This window comes from Equus asinus, chromosome 3 (genome assembly GCF_041296235.1).
Source record: "Equus asinus isolate D_3611 breed Donkey chromosome 3, EquAss-T2T_v2, whole genome shotgun sequence".
NCBI classification, from domain to species: Eukaryota; Metazoa; Chordata; class Mammalia; order Perissodactyla; family Equidae; genus Equus; species Equus asinus.
The window spans coordinates 111,248,186-111,269,825 of record NC_091792.1 but is presented as its reverse complement, the minus strand read 5'-3'; the positions used below and the strand labels follow the sequence as shown (position 1 = coordinate 111,269,825).

Genomic DNA, 21,640 nt, shown 5'->3' with positions numbered 1-21,640 from the left:
GGCTTCAAATGGCCCATCAACATTACCTGACAAATTTACTATCTTTGGGAAATCAATTCTTTCACACATTAAGCACAAAGGATTTTGTAAATTTTTAGTTAAAAAATATTAAAAAATAAACCCCACACTCTTTTCTAGCTAATGTCCTCTTCTAAACTCAGATTACTGAATGAGTTGTCAATACCTCGATCTCTTTCTGTATATACGCTTCGCTCTTCATCTAACCCACTGCAATCTGGCTTCAAACTGAACATTCTACCAAAACTTCTGCTATAAAGTTCACTAGTGACAATCATGTAGCTCTGAGTTCCTAATTTGCCTTATCTTTTGGCAGCATTTGGCCATGACTCCCATGGACAAGGACTCTCACCCTTTAGTTTCAATGACAACATATTTCTGTGGTTTTCTTCTATCTCTCTGGTTACTTGTTTCCATTATAAACTACTCTTTCTGTACCAACTTTTGAAGCCTTAGCTTTGAACAATGCTCTATTTTTGTACTGTCTTTATTTCTCACTCTACACCAGTGATTCTCATCTAGGACTTAACATCAAATTAAAAAAAGAAGCGTTTTGAAAGAATAAATGTCTTGGTGTCAGTCTATCTGTACTGAATCAGACTATTTATGATGGAGAATGGATAATATATTTATTTTTTGTTTCTTGGTTGGTTGGTTTTAACGGTGATAGTAGCTTATATCCCTATGTAAAGATCGCTCTAGAAGAACTTATGAAATTCCAAGTCTTTAGTTATAATGTAAATGTTAATGACCCCCAAATCTATATGTCTTGTCCATTTCCCAATCCTGAAATTCTTATCAATTTGTAGAACTTCCTGCTGGTTATTAACACATTCATGACATGTAGTCATCCCAAATTCAGCCTGTCCCAAAATGAAAAAAGTATCTTCCTTGTCCAAGAAAAAAAAAAAAAAAAAACCCTCCTCCTAAGATTCCTATTTCAGTGAATGCAATGCCACACTCCTAGTTGTTTTATCCAGAAATCTGTGAGTCAGCTTCATCTTCCTTCATCTAATCCCCACAGTGAATCAGTGACCAAATCCCACCAATTCTACCTATATTCTGTATATAACCCTCAGCACTGCCTGCTGTGTTTCATTCTACCACATAAGCAGTCCGGCCAAATCCTTGCCATAATTCTTAACTTGAAAAATCTCCTAAGTGTTTGCTCAGTAGAGAGGCATGGTTCTTGGCAATTTCTTTAAAATACTGCTCCAGAATGATCTTTCTAAGTCACGAATATGATCATGTCACTCACCTACTTCAAACCTTGAGTTGTGTCTTACTGCTCTTAAGCTAATCCTTGCAGGATTGGTCTCTATTTTCTTCTTTAGTTTCATTCAGACTTTCCCTTCCTTCTCTTTCCACATTTTAGCAATACTGAACTTATTTCAGTTCCAATTAGGTGTTCTTACTATTGAATCAGTTCTGTCCAATGAACTGTGAAGGTGTTCTGCAAGGGAAAGGGGTTTTTGAGAAGAAAACAGTAGAAAAGGAAACTCCCTGGCTGCCTTGGAACAGGAGTATTTCCTGGAACTGATGCAGCCATCTAGAGAAAATAAGTAGAATCAGCAGGAGAGCAAAGCCTACAGATTAAGGTTGGCAGAGTGAAGGGATGGGAAGTATCTGGTTCCAAATTATATCAGAGAGTTGCTAATCCATCTAAATTTGAAACTTGCCTCTCTTAGGACTTTCTGTTAGGTGGGAGAAAATCAATTTTATTGCTTAATCCAGAGGGGATATGATTTACTGTTATTTGCAGAGGAAGACATGCTGGCTGATACAACTGCTAAATGGCAGAATTTGAAGGCAAACTCCAATCTCCCTTATTCCAGTGTCAGCTCTCCTTCCATCATGTCCTGACGCTTCCAAAATCCTACTTATAGCATTCCAATGGTGTTCCCATCTGAGTCACTTAAATTCTCAGAGTATTTACCTTTGAAGTGATATCTAAGAGAGATGATTTTTGCTTCATTCTTTAAAATATTATGCTTAATTTTTGACTGTGAAGAACAACCGTTTCCTTCAAATGTTTGTTTCAAAATACTTTCATCTTTGCTCATTTTGTTCTGTTTGTTCCTTTTTCATTTTGTTTCAAAATATTTTCATCACCATGAACAAAGAAGTTTTAGCCACTGCTCTTTGAAAATTAAGCAGTAGAATATTAATACCATGAAGCATATAATGATGAAGGAAGCAAAAATCAGTCAGAAATATATACTAAATATTTTGAATTGATAATAGTCTCTAAAATTGTGAACTGAAGGAGATGGTAAAGAGGAATTCAGAATTAGTATCCACTGGTTAGTCCATACAGTGTTTAGGCAAAGGTAGCATTGAAATCCACTGACAGCTAAATTATGACTAATGAGCAGTCTGTTACATTCACAGGATACATGGCATAAAAAGAGCAAAACCGTATGGTTTTCAGGGGCTGCAGTGTCAGATGTGGTAACCAAATTTGTCAAATTTTACGGATTGATTTTATTCTAAAGAGAAAAGTCAACATCAGATGAAATAACAGGCTTGAAAATCGTCACATCACAGGATACATTCATTTAATACCTACTGAGTTCCATACCGCAATGTATATAGATAACATATGAAGCCGTTCCTTACAAGATAGTCTAAATGCTCAACACTTGAAATAAATTCAGTGTGAGAATGGTTCACAGCACAGAGAATACTCACTGGTCCTGTGGTTCTGGCTTGCTACTCTGTGAGCTTGTGGAAGTGATTTTACTTTAAGGGTCTCAGTTCTCATATCTGTAATATCAGTGGTTGAAACTAACAAAATTATATGTGTCTGTACTTAATATACATTGTATCATTTAATCCTAACAATAATCCTTTGGTATGTTGTTTTCCCCATTTTACTGATAAGGAAATTGAAATGGAGAAAAGCTAAGTAGGGCAGTGGTCCAAGGTCCCGGAGCTAATAAATAAACCGCTGGAATCTAAATCCAAGTCTATCTAACTCCAAAGCTCTTGCTCTTTCTTCTGTATCGCACTTGCCCCAGTGTTGGACTAGCGGAATCCAAAGGTACGCTCCCTGGAAACTGGTAACTCTTGTATATCAAAGAGTTTACTAAATCAATGAATTGTGAATAGAATGTTACAGAACCCAGCATTTATCATAACGTTCTAACAGTACTGTATATAAGATAAAATCTTCAGATATATGAATCTAAACGGAGAAGATATCAATTTTTCTTGGGGAAATCACAGTTTAGTGTCAAATTTCCAGCAAGATTCAAATAAGTTGCAAGATCCCAGAAATCAAAAGGATAAGCAACAAAGTAAAGATGAATCCTCTTTTCTTAACTTTTTATTGTTGTTCATTATGCTTTAAGCATGTTAATTGGGGCAAAACAGGGCATACATTAGTCCAAATATACTTTGTCCTTTTATATCAAAAAACACATAAAAATAGAACAGAAAATGTATGCACGGCTAATTCTTTGTTTTGAATGAAGCCTTACCCCAGTCCTTAATTACCCCTAATGCTTGATTGAAATATACCAAACTGCAAAACAATCTATGTAATCATTAGCTCTCTAGCTTCAAGGTAGGATAAATGATGATTAGACCTGAACATGAACTAAAACAGACAGAAACTTGCACAAATTCACAGTCTGTATTTTAAGGTGATGGCATTTCCAAAAATGAGCAAACAACTGGGTGGCTCTTAGCCCTTTTTGTAAAATGAGAAGGAATCCAAATTTTTGCTGGTAATGAATCATTATCCGCATGTCAGTGTTGCAGCTTAGTTAAAACTTAACTCTGATGTAAACCCTACATAATCTTTCTTTGATATCTAAAACAGAAAAAAATATATATTACAAGATATCTTTGGATAATGCTTTGTCATCAAAAACTAGTCAAAATATAAAGCAATACTGTGGCTAATAATTTTGAACAAATATTGTGCCTAATAATTTGAGGTGGGTGAAGATAAACAGTTTGGTACCCAGCTCTAACTATCCATCTGAAAATAGCTAGCAACATTCATGAGAGCAGGAAAGTAGTTTTTAAGTCAGTCACTAAAATACAGTGAATTATGTATCATAACAGCATACAAGATTGATGATCTAATAACAATCATTTTTGCCTAGTTATCCTGGTGCCAAAAATATATCTTTGGTCAAACGCTAACCTCAGTAGCTATTCCTCCTTTTGCAAAGTATAAAAAAGGGAAAGAAAAGAAAGTAAAATAAAAATACTTTCACTTTTCTATGAGATTGTGGCAGAGGCTGTTTTATGCCTACTAATTACTCATATCTTTTCTCCTTCCTTGGTATCAGAATTTCACTTGTGTTTGCAGTGGCAATGTGCCTAGCACCAGACAATGGGTCATGACTGGCCTTAGCCAATAATGATAATCATATTTCTACTATCTTAGCCTCCACCAATTCTGGTGGCCTTGTTACATAGGTCTGGCCAATGAGATATAAACAGAAATCTGCTCGCCAGTTTCTGGGAAAGTCTCATTATCCTAGCTTAAGGAATAGTGCAGCTGACATAACTCTTGGCTCTTCTCTTTCCCTTCTTGTTCAGAACTGGCTGTGATGCTTGGAAATGCATCAGCCTTCTTGCAACCGTGAGACCACAAGCTTAAAAGTAAGGCCAAAAAAGTCACGATGATTCCTGTCCTGACATCAATAAGCCACTGAAGCCATCCACAACATCTACCCTGAAACTTCTTTCTTAAATACTTTTTTAAAATGCCCTCTACATTTTAAGTCACTATGGGACAGTTTTTCTATTATCTACAATCTAATACAATCCTATATAATACAGATAATATATAAATAACTGAGGAAAAAGTTTAGCTCACTGCCTTAACTTTTATTCAAGTTCTATGGAATATGACACCTGCAATGAAGGAAAGTTCATTCATTCAACAAATATTTATTAAGCATCTGCTTAAGTACCAAGCACTGTTCTAGGCCCTGGGGATACATCAGTGAATGAAACAGAAAGTATTTTGCTGATTGTTCATCCTTCCAATTGCTTGGCTCTGAGAATAGGCAGTTGCTTGAATTTATATTACCTGTGAAATAACACTTCCATATCCCTCAAGTCAGACTCTCTTAGGGTATAAGTATCTGAATTAACATTTGGCACTTAGGGATATATATGAACGCATTCAAAATGAATTTAATGTTATTTAGGGATGTAAAGGGGCAATATTAATCAAAGCATACACTTTGAGGATCAATTCTGGTATCATCAACAGTTCTATCATTGATTATACATCAAACCATACCTAAATTTTTTTCCTTTGCATTTTGGTATTTGCTTTTACAACTCTGTAACATCTTGTATTTTCCTATTGGGCATAATTTTATGTGATAATAATATACATTACCTCTAGCCTTAGCACATTTTCATATTCTCCTTTTTGAGATTAATAATAGAAAACATTTCTATAGCATTTTCTGAGTGTTAGTCATATATATGAGTCATATAGATAGATAGACCCATACACACACATATGTAGATATAGATAGACAGTCCTGGTGGTCTAGTGGTTAATATTTAGCTCTCTCACTGCTGGGGTTCGGGTTCATTTCCAGTCAGGGAACCACACCACCCGTCTGTAGGGTGTCATACTGTGGTGGTTACATGTTGCTGTGATGCTGAAAGCCATGCCACCGGGATTTCACATACCAGCAGTCACCCATGATGGACAGGTTTCAGCAGACCTTCCAAACAGACAGACTAGGAAGAAGGACCTGGCCACCCACTTACAAAAAAAAACTGGCCATGAAAACTCTATGACGCGTAGTGGTTAAGTTCACATGCTCCACTTCAGTGGCCTGGGGTTTGCAGATTCTGACCCCAAGCATGGACCTGGCACTGCTTGTGAAGCCATGCTATGGCAGCATCCCATGCAAAATAGAGGAAGATTGGCACAGATGTTATAGCTCAGGGCCAATCTTCCTCAAGCAAAAAGAGGAATATTTGCAACAGATGTTAGCTCAGGGCCAATCTTCCTCACACATACAAAAAAAGAAAACTCTATGAACAACAACAGACATAGATACATAGATATGCATACTCAATGTTTATTAAAAGTGTAGTGTTCCCATCACCTGCATTAGAATCACCTGCAGTGCTTTTTAAAAATGTAGACCCATTGGCTCCTTCTAGAACTTACAAAATTAGGATATCAGGTGAAGCCCAGAAGACTGTATCTTAGAAAGTCCCCACCACCAAAATGATTCTTATACTCATTTAATTCGAATCAGATAACATTAGAACTGGGCTATGACCTGTTCAATGAGGCGAATCTACCTATCGCATGGTTGCATTGTTGTGGCAATGTCAAAATTTCAATGAAAGTGTGGAAAAAACTAACTCTTAGTGTTTGTATTGATACCTATGCAGACCAGCACCAGTCCTAGACCACAGATTCCACTTTGAGGAGCTCTGTTCTAAGTTCTTACACAGTAATAAAAGTCAGAATTATTTATGGATAATTCTGCAAATTCCTAAGTTCTAAACTTACAGATTTCCACGGATCTTGTTTTAATGAATTTTGATTCAATGAGTCTAGGAGAGTCCAGACATGGTAGGTTTAACAATATTCTGAGGTTAGCTCTGATGAGTGCTTCTATGTTAGGAACCATTGGTTCAAAATAAACTTTACCACATATTATAATTTGTTTTTTAGCTAGACAGTTAGAAAGTTACAAGTCAGGATAATAGCACACTGATCTTCTATACAACATTCCTTTTTATATTTTAACACAGTGGTTTTCACACTGAGTTCACAATGGCCCCTGTGGTTCCAAAGAGATGTCTCAGAGGCACGAGCAGATGAAGGAAGGGAGGAGGTAAAAACAGAGCCAGGAAACCCAATAACTCTGTTGTTATCTGCTTCATGTATTGGGCTTCCACTGTGATTTCTTTTGAATGAGAGTTTCTACTGATTAAAAAAAAAGAGTTTGAAAACCACTTCTAGTATTATATCCTTGGCTTTCAACAATGATTTATCTAAAAACCTATTAGATGAAAATCAGTTCTGCATATTTTCAAAATTGTTAAGAATAATATTCATGACATTGTTCAATACCCCAAACACAAAGACCTTGTGACCAGCTTCTCTCAAACTCCAGAGTCAGGAAAAAATGATTTTTCCCGATGAACTGACAGGTTTTCTACCAGGAAATGGGAACCATGGAACTGAAAGCTTATACCTAAGTTGTCTATTCAATTGCTTTAGCATTGATGATGGTGAGATTTTCTTGATATAAGTTTTCCACATTCCTGTATACTTTGCTTATATTTGTACTATTCTCATTTTAACTGATTTTATTATAAAATGTGATTTTTGTAACAAAACATGATTCCTTCCTTGAGAGATGGTACGCCTGAATAAAATACAAGTCACAACACTAAGTACATGTAGATAAATGTAATCTCGAGCATAGGGGTGCAACCAAGAGCTTCAGCACCAAAAACACCTGGTTCCTATCCTGTCAATACATTTGTTATGTGACTCAATGCAAGTTACTTAATTTCTCCCAAACCCAATCTCCCACCAGTAAACTGGAATAATGATATTCATCTCACAGGGTTTTTTTAAAGAATTAAAGGAGATTACACAGTGATAGTCTTCAGAGCAGTTAGCATTATTATCCCTCCCATCTAGACAAAGATTCAGTTCAAAGAATTCTCAGTTCAATAGAATATATTAACCCACCCATATTTCTGATAGATTTGTTAGAATTTTTAGAGTAAAAAAAAAATATGTTCAAGAGGGATAGTTAATTAAATACATTAACCAGACATTGGTTAGAATTAAACCCACTAACCAGACATTAACCAAACTATACTTAAAAAGCCATCATCATTACATTTGAAATTTTCCCCTTTGTAAATCTATTCTTTAAGGCTCTTCTATTCACATGGTTGATGGCATCCATTTTCCTGCTACTTTCCCCGCAATGGTAAGAGCTCCTACCAAGTTGTAAATCTAAACTGCCTCATAAAGTAAGTGACAGTCTAAATAATCTAGGGAATCTAGAACAAATAAAAGAGTAAATCTATCCCCTCCCAAGAAATTTAAACCATTAAGAAGCAGATGTTTTATAGTCATTGTTTTTCTAGAGGCAAAATTAAGTCAAGCTTAAAGCAGAAAAAACTATTTTGTGTTGGCTGATAGCGGCACAAGTCATATGAATTCTGAGAATTTAGAATAAGAGGGCTGAAAAAAAAAGCAGTCATTGATTAACCATGAAGAGATAGTGCCACAGCATATCTATTTACTTGCTAATGGTTTGTTCATCTCAGTAGAACTTTCTTCTCATTGACACTTTTGATAAATCTAAAATAAATCATACAACCTTTCAGTTGGCTACTTCTCAATTTGGAAGAGATTCTCTAATACTAGAGATCCTAAACTCTATTAGTTATGAATTTAGGAAAAAAGCTGCATTAGCTTTACTAGCAAAACAGTAATGAGGTAAAATTGAGTGTGGTTAAAAGCAGTGTCTTTAAAGAAATGAAGAAGTTATTTTATAACATTCCTTCATTAAATATAAATTTACAGAGTATAACATACTTTACTATTACTCCATATGGAGTGTCAGGCCTTGGGGTTGGCACTCAATGAGTTTACAGACAGGCAAAGCTTTCTTCATATTGATGCATTTGGTAAATGCAAAAAAAAAAAAAAAGAAGTTCCACTGCCAGTTCTCTTGGCATTAACTTGCTTTGGTTGGCAAATATCCTATCCGTATTAGTAAGGTATTCTCAGTTCAGAAGAGAACTTTGTCTCTGGTTAACCTTTACTTTGTCCAGTGGTTTCTATTCTGATCAAATATCAGAAATGTACAAACAAGGAAAAACTCAATTATAGCTCAGAGTGACTTGCTACACATGGAATAGGAATAGACACACAATCTTGGGGAAATTGGGGCACATCTTACCCTACAGACCTGGGCACGAAGATCAAGTTACCCAGGTAAAAGAAGGAGCTGTTTCCTGCTGAGCCACAGAATCCAGCTGCCCTGAGAGCAGTCCTCCCCCACCAGACCCAGAGTGTGGGACTGGAAGGAAGTGGCAGGAGAGGTGGGCCAGAAGCAAATCACTGTCAGCTTTGTACTCAGCCTCAAGGAGTTCAGATTTTATCCGGAGGGCATTGGAGAGCCATTGAAGGGTTTACCGGTGAGTAAACAAGGGCTGCTTGAGCAATTGAACTGAAGTCAAGTGCTTTTCTTCTGGTCTTTCCATTTACAGTAATATTAAAAATACTCACTGAATAATGTGGAAGATCAGACCTGGCTAACTGTAGCTCTGCTCCGCACATTGCCTCCTGGAGTGGCGCACTGGTTCTGCTGTCTTAAGACTTGAGCTTTAAAACTAGTTCTGATATTCTAATAAATCAAACATTCCTGTTTCAGTGACTTTATTTGTAACAACAATTTGTCTAATCCATCCTATAGGCTTTTTAAATGAGATTCTAGTGGAACAATGCAGCTTAGCACATTTTGCAAACTATAGAGTACTTTAATAATATAGACTACATAAAAATGATGATAAAATGTTTAATCAAAGCTTCTATATAAAGAGAAAAAAAAAAAACACCCAAGAGGTTGGCTTGGGTAGGAGACCAAAGGTGAATACATTTGCCATGGAACCTTTTAGTCCTTTCGCTTGTTACGAGTAGTATTGCCTAAAAATTAATATCACGATTTAAGGCAAAAGTGAATTTTCAAATGCCCTCTATTCCCAATGGAACAAGGGGTAGGGCTCAGCAACAGGCAGTACTTTCAGGAGAGTTTCTTAGTGAAACTTGGAGTACACAAAGCTAGATCTAGAGTGCACCCTGGGCCAGGGCTTGAGAACTGGGTGCTTATATACTGAAGCAACAGAAAGCAATTTAAAAAGCAAAGAATATACAGCCTGAAACAGAAAGGAGGAAATGTGTGGGAAGAGATCTTGCCGTATACTAGTGAGGTTCTAGGTAATGAAGAGGGGCAATGTCAACAGGGTGGTAAATCAGTAGGTAAAAGTCTCATGACAAGCAGCAGATTAAGTATTTGGTGAGAGGGAAAAACAGTGGAGCTACGAGTGACAGTGAGAGCAAATATCCCCAGGATTGCGCACGAATTTCTGTATGCACTTTTATTGTACTTCCCACTGTTTGGGGAATGAGCCTTTATTTGGATGGTGAGGGCAAGTGTGGCTGTTGCTACGTGGAGAACTTCAGCTAGAGGCTCTCTCAGCACAGAAGAGTTGACAAAAGCTGTGCTGAAGTCAGGCTGCCTGGGTCTGAATGCAAGTTTCTACCACTTCCAGATCTGTAGCTGTGGACAAGTAATTTAACTGTGCCCTATCTCACTTTCCTCATGTGTAAAATAGGAATAATAATAATTATTATTATAGTAATAGTAGTAATAATATACTTATGTCCTAGGCTTGTTTTGAGAAAAATAAATCAATATATATATATAAACTACCTAGAACAATGTCTGGCATACTGTATGTCAGTGATGAATGTTAGCTATAATTACTGTATACAGGTACCTGCACTAAACACACACACACATACATTTCACATGCAGACCTAAATACAAGACATTCTAAACTTCCTTACACCTGTTTCTGTTCACATCTGTAGAAAAGATAAGCCCTCACAGAAATCTTTCTAAAAATATAAAAACCCAATTATACTTCTAAGTAATATTTCAGATTCTGAATATAACTGAACAGGTCAGAAAATGGTATATTTCAGACTGAAACAGCCGTGTCAAATTATAGTGTCAGACATTTGTTTCAGGAAACTTCTAAGGACTTAATTCTCCCAACTATCCACTTTCAGCAGCATCTTGCAGATCATTTGAATGATTATGCATGTAAAAGGTAAACTGATAACATAATGTGCTAGGACTAAATATATGCAAAATATTTGAAGATATCTCTTAGCATGGTTTGTGGCTAATAAGAAACATCTGACCTCTACCTGGGAAATAATGAGGTAAAATGCAAAATTTATAACCCATGTAGCCATGGGTTTTCCTTTCTTTCCTAATCAATTCAGTGTTCAATATTAAATAATAAGGAAACCAGCAGAAAATTAGGACACCATTATGTAGTGGACTTTTATCTTGGATAGCTCTATGGAAAATCTGCATACGCAATTTTTTTTGTTAGATTGTTTTCCTGTCGCAGATTCCCTTTAATCACCCAATGCAAGGAACTTGATGACCTGTGATTGTGAAATCTTATCTCAAATGCCCCATTTGAGGGGCTAACAACTTTTGTAAATCTACTTTGCTCTAGGAATTTTACTAGGCAACATACATTATTATTTTATTTCCACAACAACCCAATGAGTGTGCATGAATATTTCACTTTATGTGGATTCTGAGGTGGATGTTTCAAGACCACACCACCAATACACGGCAGAGCTGGTTTCCTGGTCTTTACACCTCCCCATTCTTCACTACCCAGTGAGAGGCACAATAATTGTGAAGTTAATTAAAATTAACCTGCAGGGCCCTCAATGATGTGAGCCACTTTCTTGCCACTGAGGCACTAGTAAAGTGTTCACTAAGTTCATGATTCTGTTTTATTGGCAAAAGTAAGATATTTTTGTATTCTTTTTCTTAAGGAAGTTTCCTCACATAATATCAGCTTAAATCCATAAAACTGCTGCCCCCAGTGCTTTCCTACATCTTAATCCTCACCCAGCACGTGAAGTGTGGCCATACATGGACTATGCAGAGCTGTAATCAGCTACACTCCCACAACTTACATTCGTGTGGTGCTCTGCCAATTAGAAGATTGTTTCATTTTGCTTGTTCTCCACAACAGTTACGTGAAGGATGTAGTACCATACTACAGACAAATGAACTGAGGTAAAATAATAATAATCATAACTAAATGAGTATCTACAGAACGTAGACTTGGTAAGTGATGGAGTTCAGCCAAAAGAACCCAACACAAAACAAGACCAGTTTCCTTTTGAATTCCAAAGCCAAAAAGTTTCTTTTGTTTGTTTATTTTTCTGTAATTCCATAGCATTTAATCCTTTTCTTAATTTGTTTCACAGGCTTAATACAAAAATGACTCTGAATCTGCAAGATTAAATGGTTCTGCTGTTGTTCTTGCTTCCCCCACCCCTCCAGAGAAATAAAAAATGATGGCTTGAAACCAGACATGGTTAAAATCCTTCAGACACAGCAGTTTCCAAGATTTTCCTACTTTTCTTGGAAGGCGGATTGTACCCCCTTGGAGACTCAGCACACCATCACTACACTGCCTCCCGTGAACCTCTTGAGGGAGAAGAGTCCACTGCCATCTTCCACAAGTCTGGGCAGTCTGCCTCACCTGTCCAGCTAGCATACAAGGTGAGGGCCCAGGGTGAAAGCTGGAATTTGGCTCACAGAGAGAGCTCCGGCTCCGGACAGGTGGGCTGAACTGGTGCCAGCCAGATCTACCTGCTGAGTTTGTCTTTCCACAGAAAAGGCATTAACAAGCATCCTGGAACAGGAAGGTAGAGCCAGCACAAAGTAAACAAGTGAGCTATCTCACAAGAAATGAAAAACTGACAGAAACACCTTAAACTCTTGTACTTCTGATTTATGAATCAAGTAAAAATCGTATGACTTGGTTTGACACAATCTACTCTTTAAGGACTGGGTCCGGTGATTGATTTGAAAAATTATTGCCTTATCACTCAAATTGAAATCATGACTTCCTTGGGAATATTGGAACATAAGGCATCTTGTTTTCACTTTGTATGAATGGAGTGTCTGACAGAGGAGGTGAGAGGCAGGATGGAGGGAGAGACAGAGAAAGGAAGGAAGAGAAGGAGGGAGTGGGGGATTGAGGGAAAGAGGAGGTGAGGAGAAGGGAGATATGACAGACGAAAATAAGAGCGTGAAATTACTGTAAGAGAAAAGGACACTACCCATCTCTGAGTAAAAGAACAGACTGTATTTTCTCTAAATCTTCCAATACTTAGCCTGAAACATGTTTCCAAGCAGGAGCATTTTCTCACAAAGCATATGCAAAATATTTCAACCCTCAGGTTTTGGCTCTTTGATTTCTTTTACCAGAATCATTTACTTAACAGAGTTATGAGCCCAGTTTAGTTAGAACTGAAGAAGTGTGTGACGGATGGAGATGGCCTGGGCAACAGTCCAGCAACTAAAACAGAATTAGAATCATCACAGACACTTTAATCCCAATTATTTAATCTGTGGGGTGTCTAAAACCTCAAGTATTTGGCAAGGCTCAACGAAACAGTAGAGTTTACAGAGAAATAGAAAGAGAAAGAAACTAAATGGATGAAATAAAATGAACTAGAGTTATTTTTTATTAGATTAGGATTTATATCTTCAGAGTCATATTAAAACAAATATAAAATTAGAATATGTGTCTGTGAATGTGTAGGTATGGTATTTTTTAAAAATAATATCAAAAATAAAACCCAAGCACTTTTATTAATATCAAGTTCACAGTGACGCCACTTTGACACTCCTTCCCCACTCTTTCTTCTAGCCTCACCAAGACCTTTCCACACACCCCAAAACATGTCCATGGCACATACACCAACATCCAGCCAAGTTACTGCACTCTGCTTAATAAACACACAACAGTTAAAGATGGGAACACTGACTCTCTGGAAGATCCAGAGGAAAGAATGCATTACCTAGGGCTGGTTTTTGATCAAAGTTTCGTATGTTCTCCAATAGTTTAAGAAAGAATCTAAACGATATTAATAAAGTAACACATAAACTGACCAGAGACTAAAGGCTGTGGAATCTATAGGGAAAGAAGAGCTCGTATGAAGCTTAATTATGAACAAAACCTATTAAGTTTTATTTCACTGGAATTCATTGTAAATGGTACTCTAAAGGCAAAGCTCACACACTTTTTAGAGGATTTTTCGGCAATTTTTAAATAGCAGAAATGACTCCTGGTTTCTATAAATCGCTAAAGATAAAAAAATCATTCAAAAAATTAGACTAACATTAAACAGCGGTTAATAAATGTCATCATGCTAAACCACAGAGTTTTCAAAAGCTCCACATGGTGCACCTAATAAATTACAGTTTTATTTTATGACTTTGTAACACCTAGGATTCTCATTAGAGATACCAGATTAAAACTTTGAGCTTTTAGAAAACAAAAAAAGAGCAAGACCACAAAGTAGCACACATTTCACCAGAGTTGAAATTCTTATGTACCTTACAGAACTTTTTAAATTTTATTTATTTATTTTTTGCTTTACATTAACAGATTATATTCGCTAAGAATTTTTAAAGATAGCAATGAAAGAAGTTAAAAGGGAATTTAAAAATCTCTATTTCTCATGAAATTCATTGGCTAGGATTACATTTTAAATCAATTAAATGTTCTCTATTTTTACTGTAGTAAGAATTTTCAATTAGAGCCATCTCTTGATTTTATGTGATCAGAATAAATGGAATGAATAAATCCCATATGTGTGAAGTCCACAGTGTCAGAAGAAAGACGTAAATTCCAATCAAGTTTTACTACTCCAGAATACCCCTACCACTGTCTATTTGTAACTCAATTTACAAATAGCTATTTCATAGTACAATTTATGGAATCAATGATCCTACTATTTTTGTGGAAAGTTCTTCATTCCAAAACCTTGCATATGTTAATAAATGTGTTATCAGAAATGAACTGTTGTCCAAAATTTGGATTTAAAATCCTCAAACATGTTTTTCTTGTTCAAAAGAAAATTTTTGTCTTGTTTAAACACTTTAAAATCTATTTCATTAACTGAGAATAAACAAATGTCTGGAAAGGCAGAAACTAAAAAGGGAAAAGTAAATATATGGTAAAGGGAGACTGTCCTAAGTACTCATACTAATTGTTTTGGAAGTTCAAATACTTAAAAATGGCTCATTTACATTTTGATGTAAACAATTCCAATGGAGCCAATAATTCAGACAGATTTTCACAGTGAATAACTATCAAGTGGTCCAGTTTTCTAATAGCTATATAGTGCTTTAAAAATTGTTACAAATAGATCAGAGGCTCTCCTGTTATTTATCAATTTCCTATATCAAATAAACCCATTTTGTTTATTATTTTAAAGATCTAGATTAGTAAACTTCTTGTAAATAATATGAAACAATTTAATCTGTGTTTACAAAGCCTTTAGAACTCATTTTACTTTTTAGCTACCTGTGTATACACCCACAGAAACATACGTGTACCATTTCATCTGGGATAGAACATATGATAAATTTTTTAATGTAAGTTGAAAATACCATTAAGTGTGTTTATATACAGCATAGACTAAGATAATTTCTTTGAAGAAATCACTATTTGATGGACTAATTATATCAATTTTGATAAAATAACTAAGTATGTGTTTACCCGGTAGAACATACCAGTAAGAGCTATTCTGCTCTGTAGCTAAATACATAGTCACCAGAGATATTAGAACAGCAAGAATCATTCTGAGTCTCTAAGATAACAATTTACATTTTTAGCTTTCATATTGCTTTTAAAGTCAAAATTCACTCTTTCTGACAAGGAAAAAAAGGACAAATATTGCAATCAATTTTTAATGATCAATAAGCAAGGCTGGTTATTCAAACCAGTTAATTTTGATGCTTTATGAAAACAACTGTAAAACTATTTTAATATTGTTAAAAATGCTATAATCATCTTTGAGTAATTAAGTACTTCTGCTAACAAATTCAAGGTATTCACTAGTAAAATGGAATATATCTGCTAATTTAAATTGAAAAAATAAAACATGGAGAGTTATCAATACTTTTCACAGTAGTTATTTCTTCAGGATGCTAAGAACACATTTTCCGTTTTTAAAAAAAGAATATCAAGTTTGAATCATAAAAGAAAAAATAGCTATAGGTACTTAATATAATCATGCACATTGCACTCTACTTCTACAGTCAAAGGTGGAAAGGTTTCTTCCAAATGAAAGAGAAACTGATTAGTCATTCAAACAAATCCATAAAAAAAGCACTCCAAACAAAGGAGATTCAAGTGGTCAAGTCAATCAACAAAAATGTAGTGAAAATAATTAATGCATAGTCATTTTCTCAATGGTAGTGACACTGGAAAAAGTCTAATATTTAATTAAATAGTTTGGGGATATTGGTCTACAAAAAGGTATATCATGTCATTTTGATATTTTGTGTAGAAGTACTCTATACGGTCACATTTTGCAGAGCAGAGAATTAACAATATAAATAATGGTGAGTAATGCATTTCTAAGTATAAAAAGACAAAGCTTTTTCCCATACCAATTATTTCCTATGCGGGATGAAAGAAAGAATTAATAGTACTTACAAGTGACCATATAACAACAAGAATATTTTCAATCGAGGGAGAAATTTCTATTGTAAATGCAGGAATTGTCCTCTCTTCTGTCTTATATGAGGAAATGAAATCCTCTTACTTATCACCCTGACACCCAAGAAGGTCTTTGTCATCTCCAAAAAGGCTTAAAATTTCAAGACCCAACCTTCTGCCCCCTTTCACAGTTTATAAAGCAAAAGGCCAAAACTCATGCTCCCTTCTAGTTCCAACAATCTATGATTCAAATAGGGGTAATGGCTCTCTTTTTTTGTTCAGTAGTGTCCTGGTGAGGGAATGATTTTACTGTCCCTTTTCTGTGGGGTCCTGTTGTTTTATCTAAAAGGAAGTGAATTACAACAGGATGACAAGGCCACAAAACAAAGCCATTTAGTTTTACAAATCTATTATGTCGTCCAATCTGTTTTATGGGCCTGGTCCTATTATAAACCAAGAAAAACCCTAAAACAAACTTTCTTCCTTTCCATTGAAAACATCTACAATTTTATAATTGTTTTTCAAACAGTTTCGCCCCCAGTTTTTTCCCCTTATGTGTGTGCATTTGCAGGTTTTCTTTTTCCCCAGAGCCCCTTCATCCCACTTTCTTAAACATACAAAACATTCAGAGACAAGAAACTAGACTTCAAATACAAACTGCTGACAACTGTCAGAAGCACTTGCCTGGGACATTACTGACTGTGGCTTCAATGAATTAAGCTTGATTCACTGCGGGTGAATCATTTTCAATGCAGGGCTGTTCAGCAGTAATTGGCCAAGAATCCCCGCTGCGAAAAGCACTTGTCAAATAATGCTTGTTTACAAATATATCTCCAGACAGCAAAAAGTGGCAGTTACTGAATAAGTTCAGGGCCACCTCCAATATTCATAGCAGTGGACATGCTTCCCTTACTTATTAAATCTCTTAAAATTTTCACTTGTTGATACACTTGCTAATATTTGCCCTATCTGATCAATCTTAGATAAGTTTTTTGCTAAATATGCCTCTGAATTATTTTATAATAAAAAAGTTTTATGCTTTATACTGTAGTTCAAAGGTTTCTTCCACATGTAATTTATGCCTAATATATATGCCAAGAGAACTAAAGAATATTCATCTTATCTTAGAATTCAGGCTAAAGAATAAATTTTCCTCTTATTATCTATGATCCAACATATTCTGACATGAATTTCATATCAGTCCAAGATTCTAGATGTTTGGCTTTTTCTGTTCAATTCTGCTTATTTATGTTTATGAAAGTTAAACTTAAAAAATGAGTAGAATATCGGTTATGAATGTAAACTCACATTTATTTCTATCTGCCTTGAAATTTTTCCCTCGCATAATAGGAGCATTCATATTAAGACACATTTATAATATATATACATATACATACTACAGTTTGGGAAATCACTAAGCGTCTATAGCTTGCAGAAAGCAAAGCATATAAGAGCAAGTTATTAATGGATTCAGTGTACACATCAAATCTTTATGCCCCTGATCTTCCAAAGTACTTCCAGAAACAATCAAAAACAAACTTAAAACTCCAATCTGAATCTTTAAATAAATAAATAAACAAACTGACTGCTGGTATAAATTTCTTCATATATTCTTGTTATAATAGCACTATCATGGAGAAACAAAAAAGAAGAGAAGAACATAAATTTTACAGAAGAACAGAAATAAAGGTCTGGGCTGATACTAATGGAAGGATGGAAAACTGTGCTGGGCAGAGATGGAATGAACGAGATGAAGTCATATATATAAATGGGATTTTATTTCTAATTAAGTAAAATAGTGACATGTTCTGAAATGTGCCTAAACAGCAGACTCGCTTTTCTTTTTCGTATCTCCAGGGCACTGCGTGGTAAGGCACGCTCATTTTTGGTTAGACCCTTGCAACCCCCACCTCACTGTAGCCCGAGTTTGCCGTGTGTTCCACTAGCTGGGGTGGGCACAGCACTACGTGTGGGGGTGAAGTCTGTAATATCAGCCCGTCTACCTTGCGCACGTTCAAGCTCAGCTTACACCGCTTTAGGAGACGGGTGCTATTTCTTTCCTTGCTTCCCTTCATTTCTTCCTTCCTCTGCGTCCTCCCTGCACAGTCCTGGCCCTTGTTGCCATTCAGGGTCACCCTCCCTGAGACTTCATTTCTTCCCGTTTTCTAACCAAGAGCTACTACTCCCTTCCATCTCTACATAGGCCCCCTCCTCCATCACACCTGGAAAAAACTGAAATATAATGGGAACACGAAAGGATAAATGACATTACTATTACTCTTTAAATCCAAACCAGTGTGCCCCTTTCAGTGGAATAAAACAGTTAGTAAAAAGACTCCTAATCCTGCCATAATCCTCCGGACTTCTAACACAATGAATCTAACTGAGATGTTAATAAAGGGCTACGACTTCAGAAAACACTTCTTCAACTTTATGGGGAAGGGAAAAAATGCAGATTGCTTGGGTTCAGCATGGGAGACTGCAGATAGATGGATAGATAGATCGATCGATCGATAGATAGACAGATAGATAGATGATTGATAGAGCGAGCTATATATAATCCTTAAATCAGATTTTAAGCAATAAATTTAGTGGTCCAAGAGAAAAGTTCACGAGGTGGGGTGGCGAGTCTCGATCTGCCCTGCTTTCACACGGTTCCCAGGGAGCTGGCAGCGCTCCGAATCCAGCTCAGCGCCTTCTCCTACAGCCAAGACACAACCCGTGCAAGTCACGAGGACACACACGACTCCGCGGCTGCGGCTGCTTCTTTCCGCTCCAGCGTCCCCTGCCCCAGGAATGGAAGGTATTTTTAAAGGTGCTGTGCCTCACTCGTGGCATCTGGAGCCCCAAATCGAAACCTCAGCTTTCCAGCCGAGGGGGTAGAGTTTTCGCGGTGGAGCTGACCGCTTCTTGTAGCCCTAATCGGGGTTGGAGATGCTGTCCCCCACCCTAGAGGGATGCGCCCTAGAGCTGACACCCGAGCCGGGTGAGAGCCGCGAGCGCGGCTGGGGTGGCCGGAGGCCGCGGGCTGGCGGCCGAGCGCTGCGGGCCGGGCCGCGGGGCTGAGCTCGGCTCCCGGGGCAGCGAGCGCCGCGCAGGTGCTGCTCGCGCGCCGGCTCTGCCCTCCCAGCGGAAGGCGGGGACAGTCTCCTGGGTCCGGAGCGCAGGATTGGGGGTGGGGAGGAGGGCTGGGGATTCCAGCATCCGGTGCCTGGCCGGAGCCGGGCTTTTCCCTCTCGGAAACCCAGAGAGACGTGCCTCGGTGGGTTCCAGCAGCAACTTCCTGGCACGACACTTCCCCCACCCCCTCCGCCTCCCGCAGCATCCCACCTTCCCGCCTTCTTCCAGTTTCGCCTCAGTGTGACTAGGAGCCCCACAAAGTGAAGGGCAACCTATAGTGTGGGGCGCCTTCTGTCCTTCGCCCTCCCCTTCCCTCAAGAAGTAACAGCTCTTGCCACCCACCCCAGAATAGCAGCTGGTGATGCCCTAAATAACAGCTCCCAGAAGGCACTTTCCCCCAAAATAAAAGCATCCAGCCACCCCCACAATATTTCCCACCGCCGGCCTCGAATAACGGTTTCTAAAAGCCTGATCTCTTCTGAGATCCTTGTCGCCGCGTTTCAAACAGGTCCCACTCCTTCCAGCCCGAAATGTCACTTCTCCATGCGCTTGCAGTGACACCCAGCCGCACCCAATCTCCTGGCGCGGGTCTCTGACCCTTCTTTCCCCCAGCTTCCAACTTCCCAGCCCCCCGACCAGCCTCTGTCCACAGGCAGGTCCTCGCCCAGCACCCCGTGCCTCATGTCAAACAATGCACCCCGAGTGGGCAAGGAGCGAGCGAAAAGGCTAGCGAGAGCGGACCACGGATGTTCCTTCGAGATGAGATGAGGAGTGCGATGTGGTCCCCGGCAGCCGCGGCCAGCGCCTGCCCGGACCCGCGCTTCCAGGCCCCGCCTCGCCCCTCCGCCCCTGGTCTCCTCGGTCCCCCCCCCCCCCCCCCCCCGCTCTACCTTCGTTGCTGGGGCTGGCCAGGAGGGTCCGGAGCGCGGCGCACAGGACAAGGCACGTCCAGAGGGGGGCCCTGCGAGGGGCGGAGTAGCAGCCGGCCAGAGACGCAGGGGGGCTGGAGGGGTTCCTGCCACCGCCGCCCGGGGGCCGCAGGCGTCCCGCACCCCGGGGCCCCGAGCCCCGCATCTTCACCCTGCCGCCTCTGCCGCTGCTGTCCCGCGCGGCTCAGTCCACGGCTCCGGCCTCGCAGAGGGGACAGGGGAGGCTCGCGGCTCCTCCTCGTTCCCCGTGGGGTCCTCCGCCTTCTGGCACGGGGCTCCTCCAAATGCAGGAACCACGGATCCTCGGAGACCGCTGAAGTTTGCTTCCGCTCCTCTCTGCCTCCTCTCCGGGGGCGGGGCGGGGGGGGGTAAATAAAATATTAGTGATGGTTGCTAGTGCAGTTCTGGATTGAACTGAAGGGTCTCCAGAAGGTCCCGCGTCCTGTTCCTTTGCCTCTTAGACTTTTAAGGATTGAGGTCTTCAAGTGCCACTGAGGGGGAAAAAATACAGCCTCCTTTTCGGTCTTCAGGGCTGAAACGCACGAAGGTAAGGAAGACAAGTCATTTTAAGTCAAATAGAAATCCTCAATAAAAAGAGAAAAAAGCACTGTGGCTCAGGATAGAGGAAAACGAGTTGAGAAAATACTGGATGGAGAAAATACGAAAGAGGCGAGCAAAGGAAAAGATCCCGAGAGTTCCAAGAGGCTGGCTGGCAGGAGGAAATCGCGGCGGGCTGGGTGTGATGAGGGGAGGTCCTGGCGGTGGCGAGCCGACAGGAGCGCGGACCCGGCGGCGGCGGCCGGGAGCTGCGGGGCCCGCTGCTGGGAAGGAGGCGGCGTGTTCGCGGCTGGGAAGGCGAGGTTGCGACTGCACCGCCACGGCGCGCTCCTGCTGTGTCTGGAGCTCCGTCGTCTCCTCTGCCTCCCCGCTCTGCACCTCCCACCCTCCTCCCTCCTCTGCCCAGCTCTCCCGCCCTCTGCTGCTCGCAGCCTCGCCAGTGAGAATCTACTGTAAGTGTGAGTTGCTTAGACGAAGTCACACACCCACGGAGGGAAGTAATCTGGAGGCTGCCGTGGTGAGTGTTGCCTAGCGGTCTCCGGGAAAAGCGCGTCTTCCTCCTCGGATAATTAGGGCGAAGAATCCTCCCGAGGACAGCCAGGGGGAACGGGGTTCCCGGGAGGCGGAAGGGAAATCAGCCCCAGCTCAGCCAGCAGCCCTTAGAGAAGCTGGTCCTTGGCTTTGGCATATGT

General features: G+C 39.3%; 1 protein-coding gene across 12 annotated transcripts in view; it reads right to left on the bottom strand.

Annotated features, from left to right (window-relative positions):
• The window catches only part of EPHA5 (EPH receptor A5), a 326,925-nt gene extending 306,016 nt beyond the window's left edge, over nt 1-20,909 (bottom strand). For all 12 annotated transcript variants that reach the window (XR_011502213.1, XR_011502214.1, XM_044766079.2 and 9 more), the window contains exon 1: nt 20,352-20,909. Coding sequence is in view for 10 of the 12 variants with exons in the window: in XM_044766079.2 (XP_044622014.1) it covers nt 20,352-20,535 (184 nt within the window). In the remaining 2 variants the exon portion in view is untranslated. The remainder of the gene's footprint in view (nt 1-20,351) is intronic.
• Between the last annotated feature and the right edge of the window lie 731 nt (nt 20,910-21,640).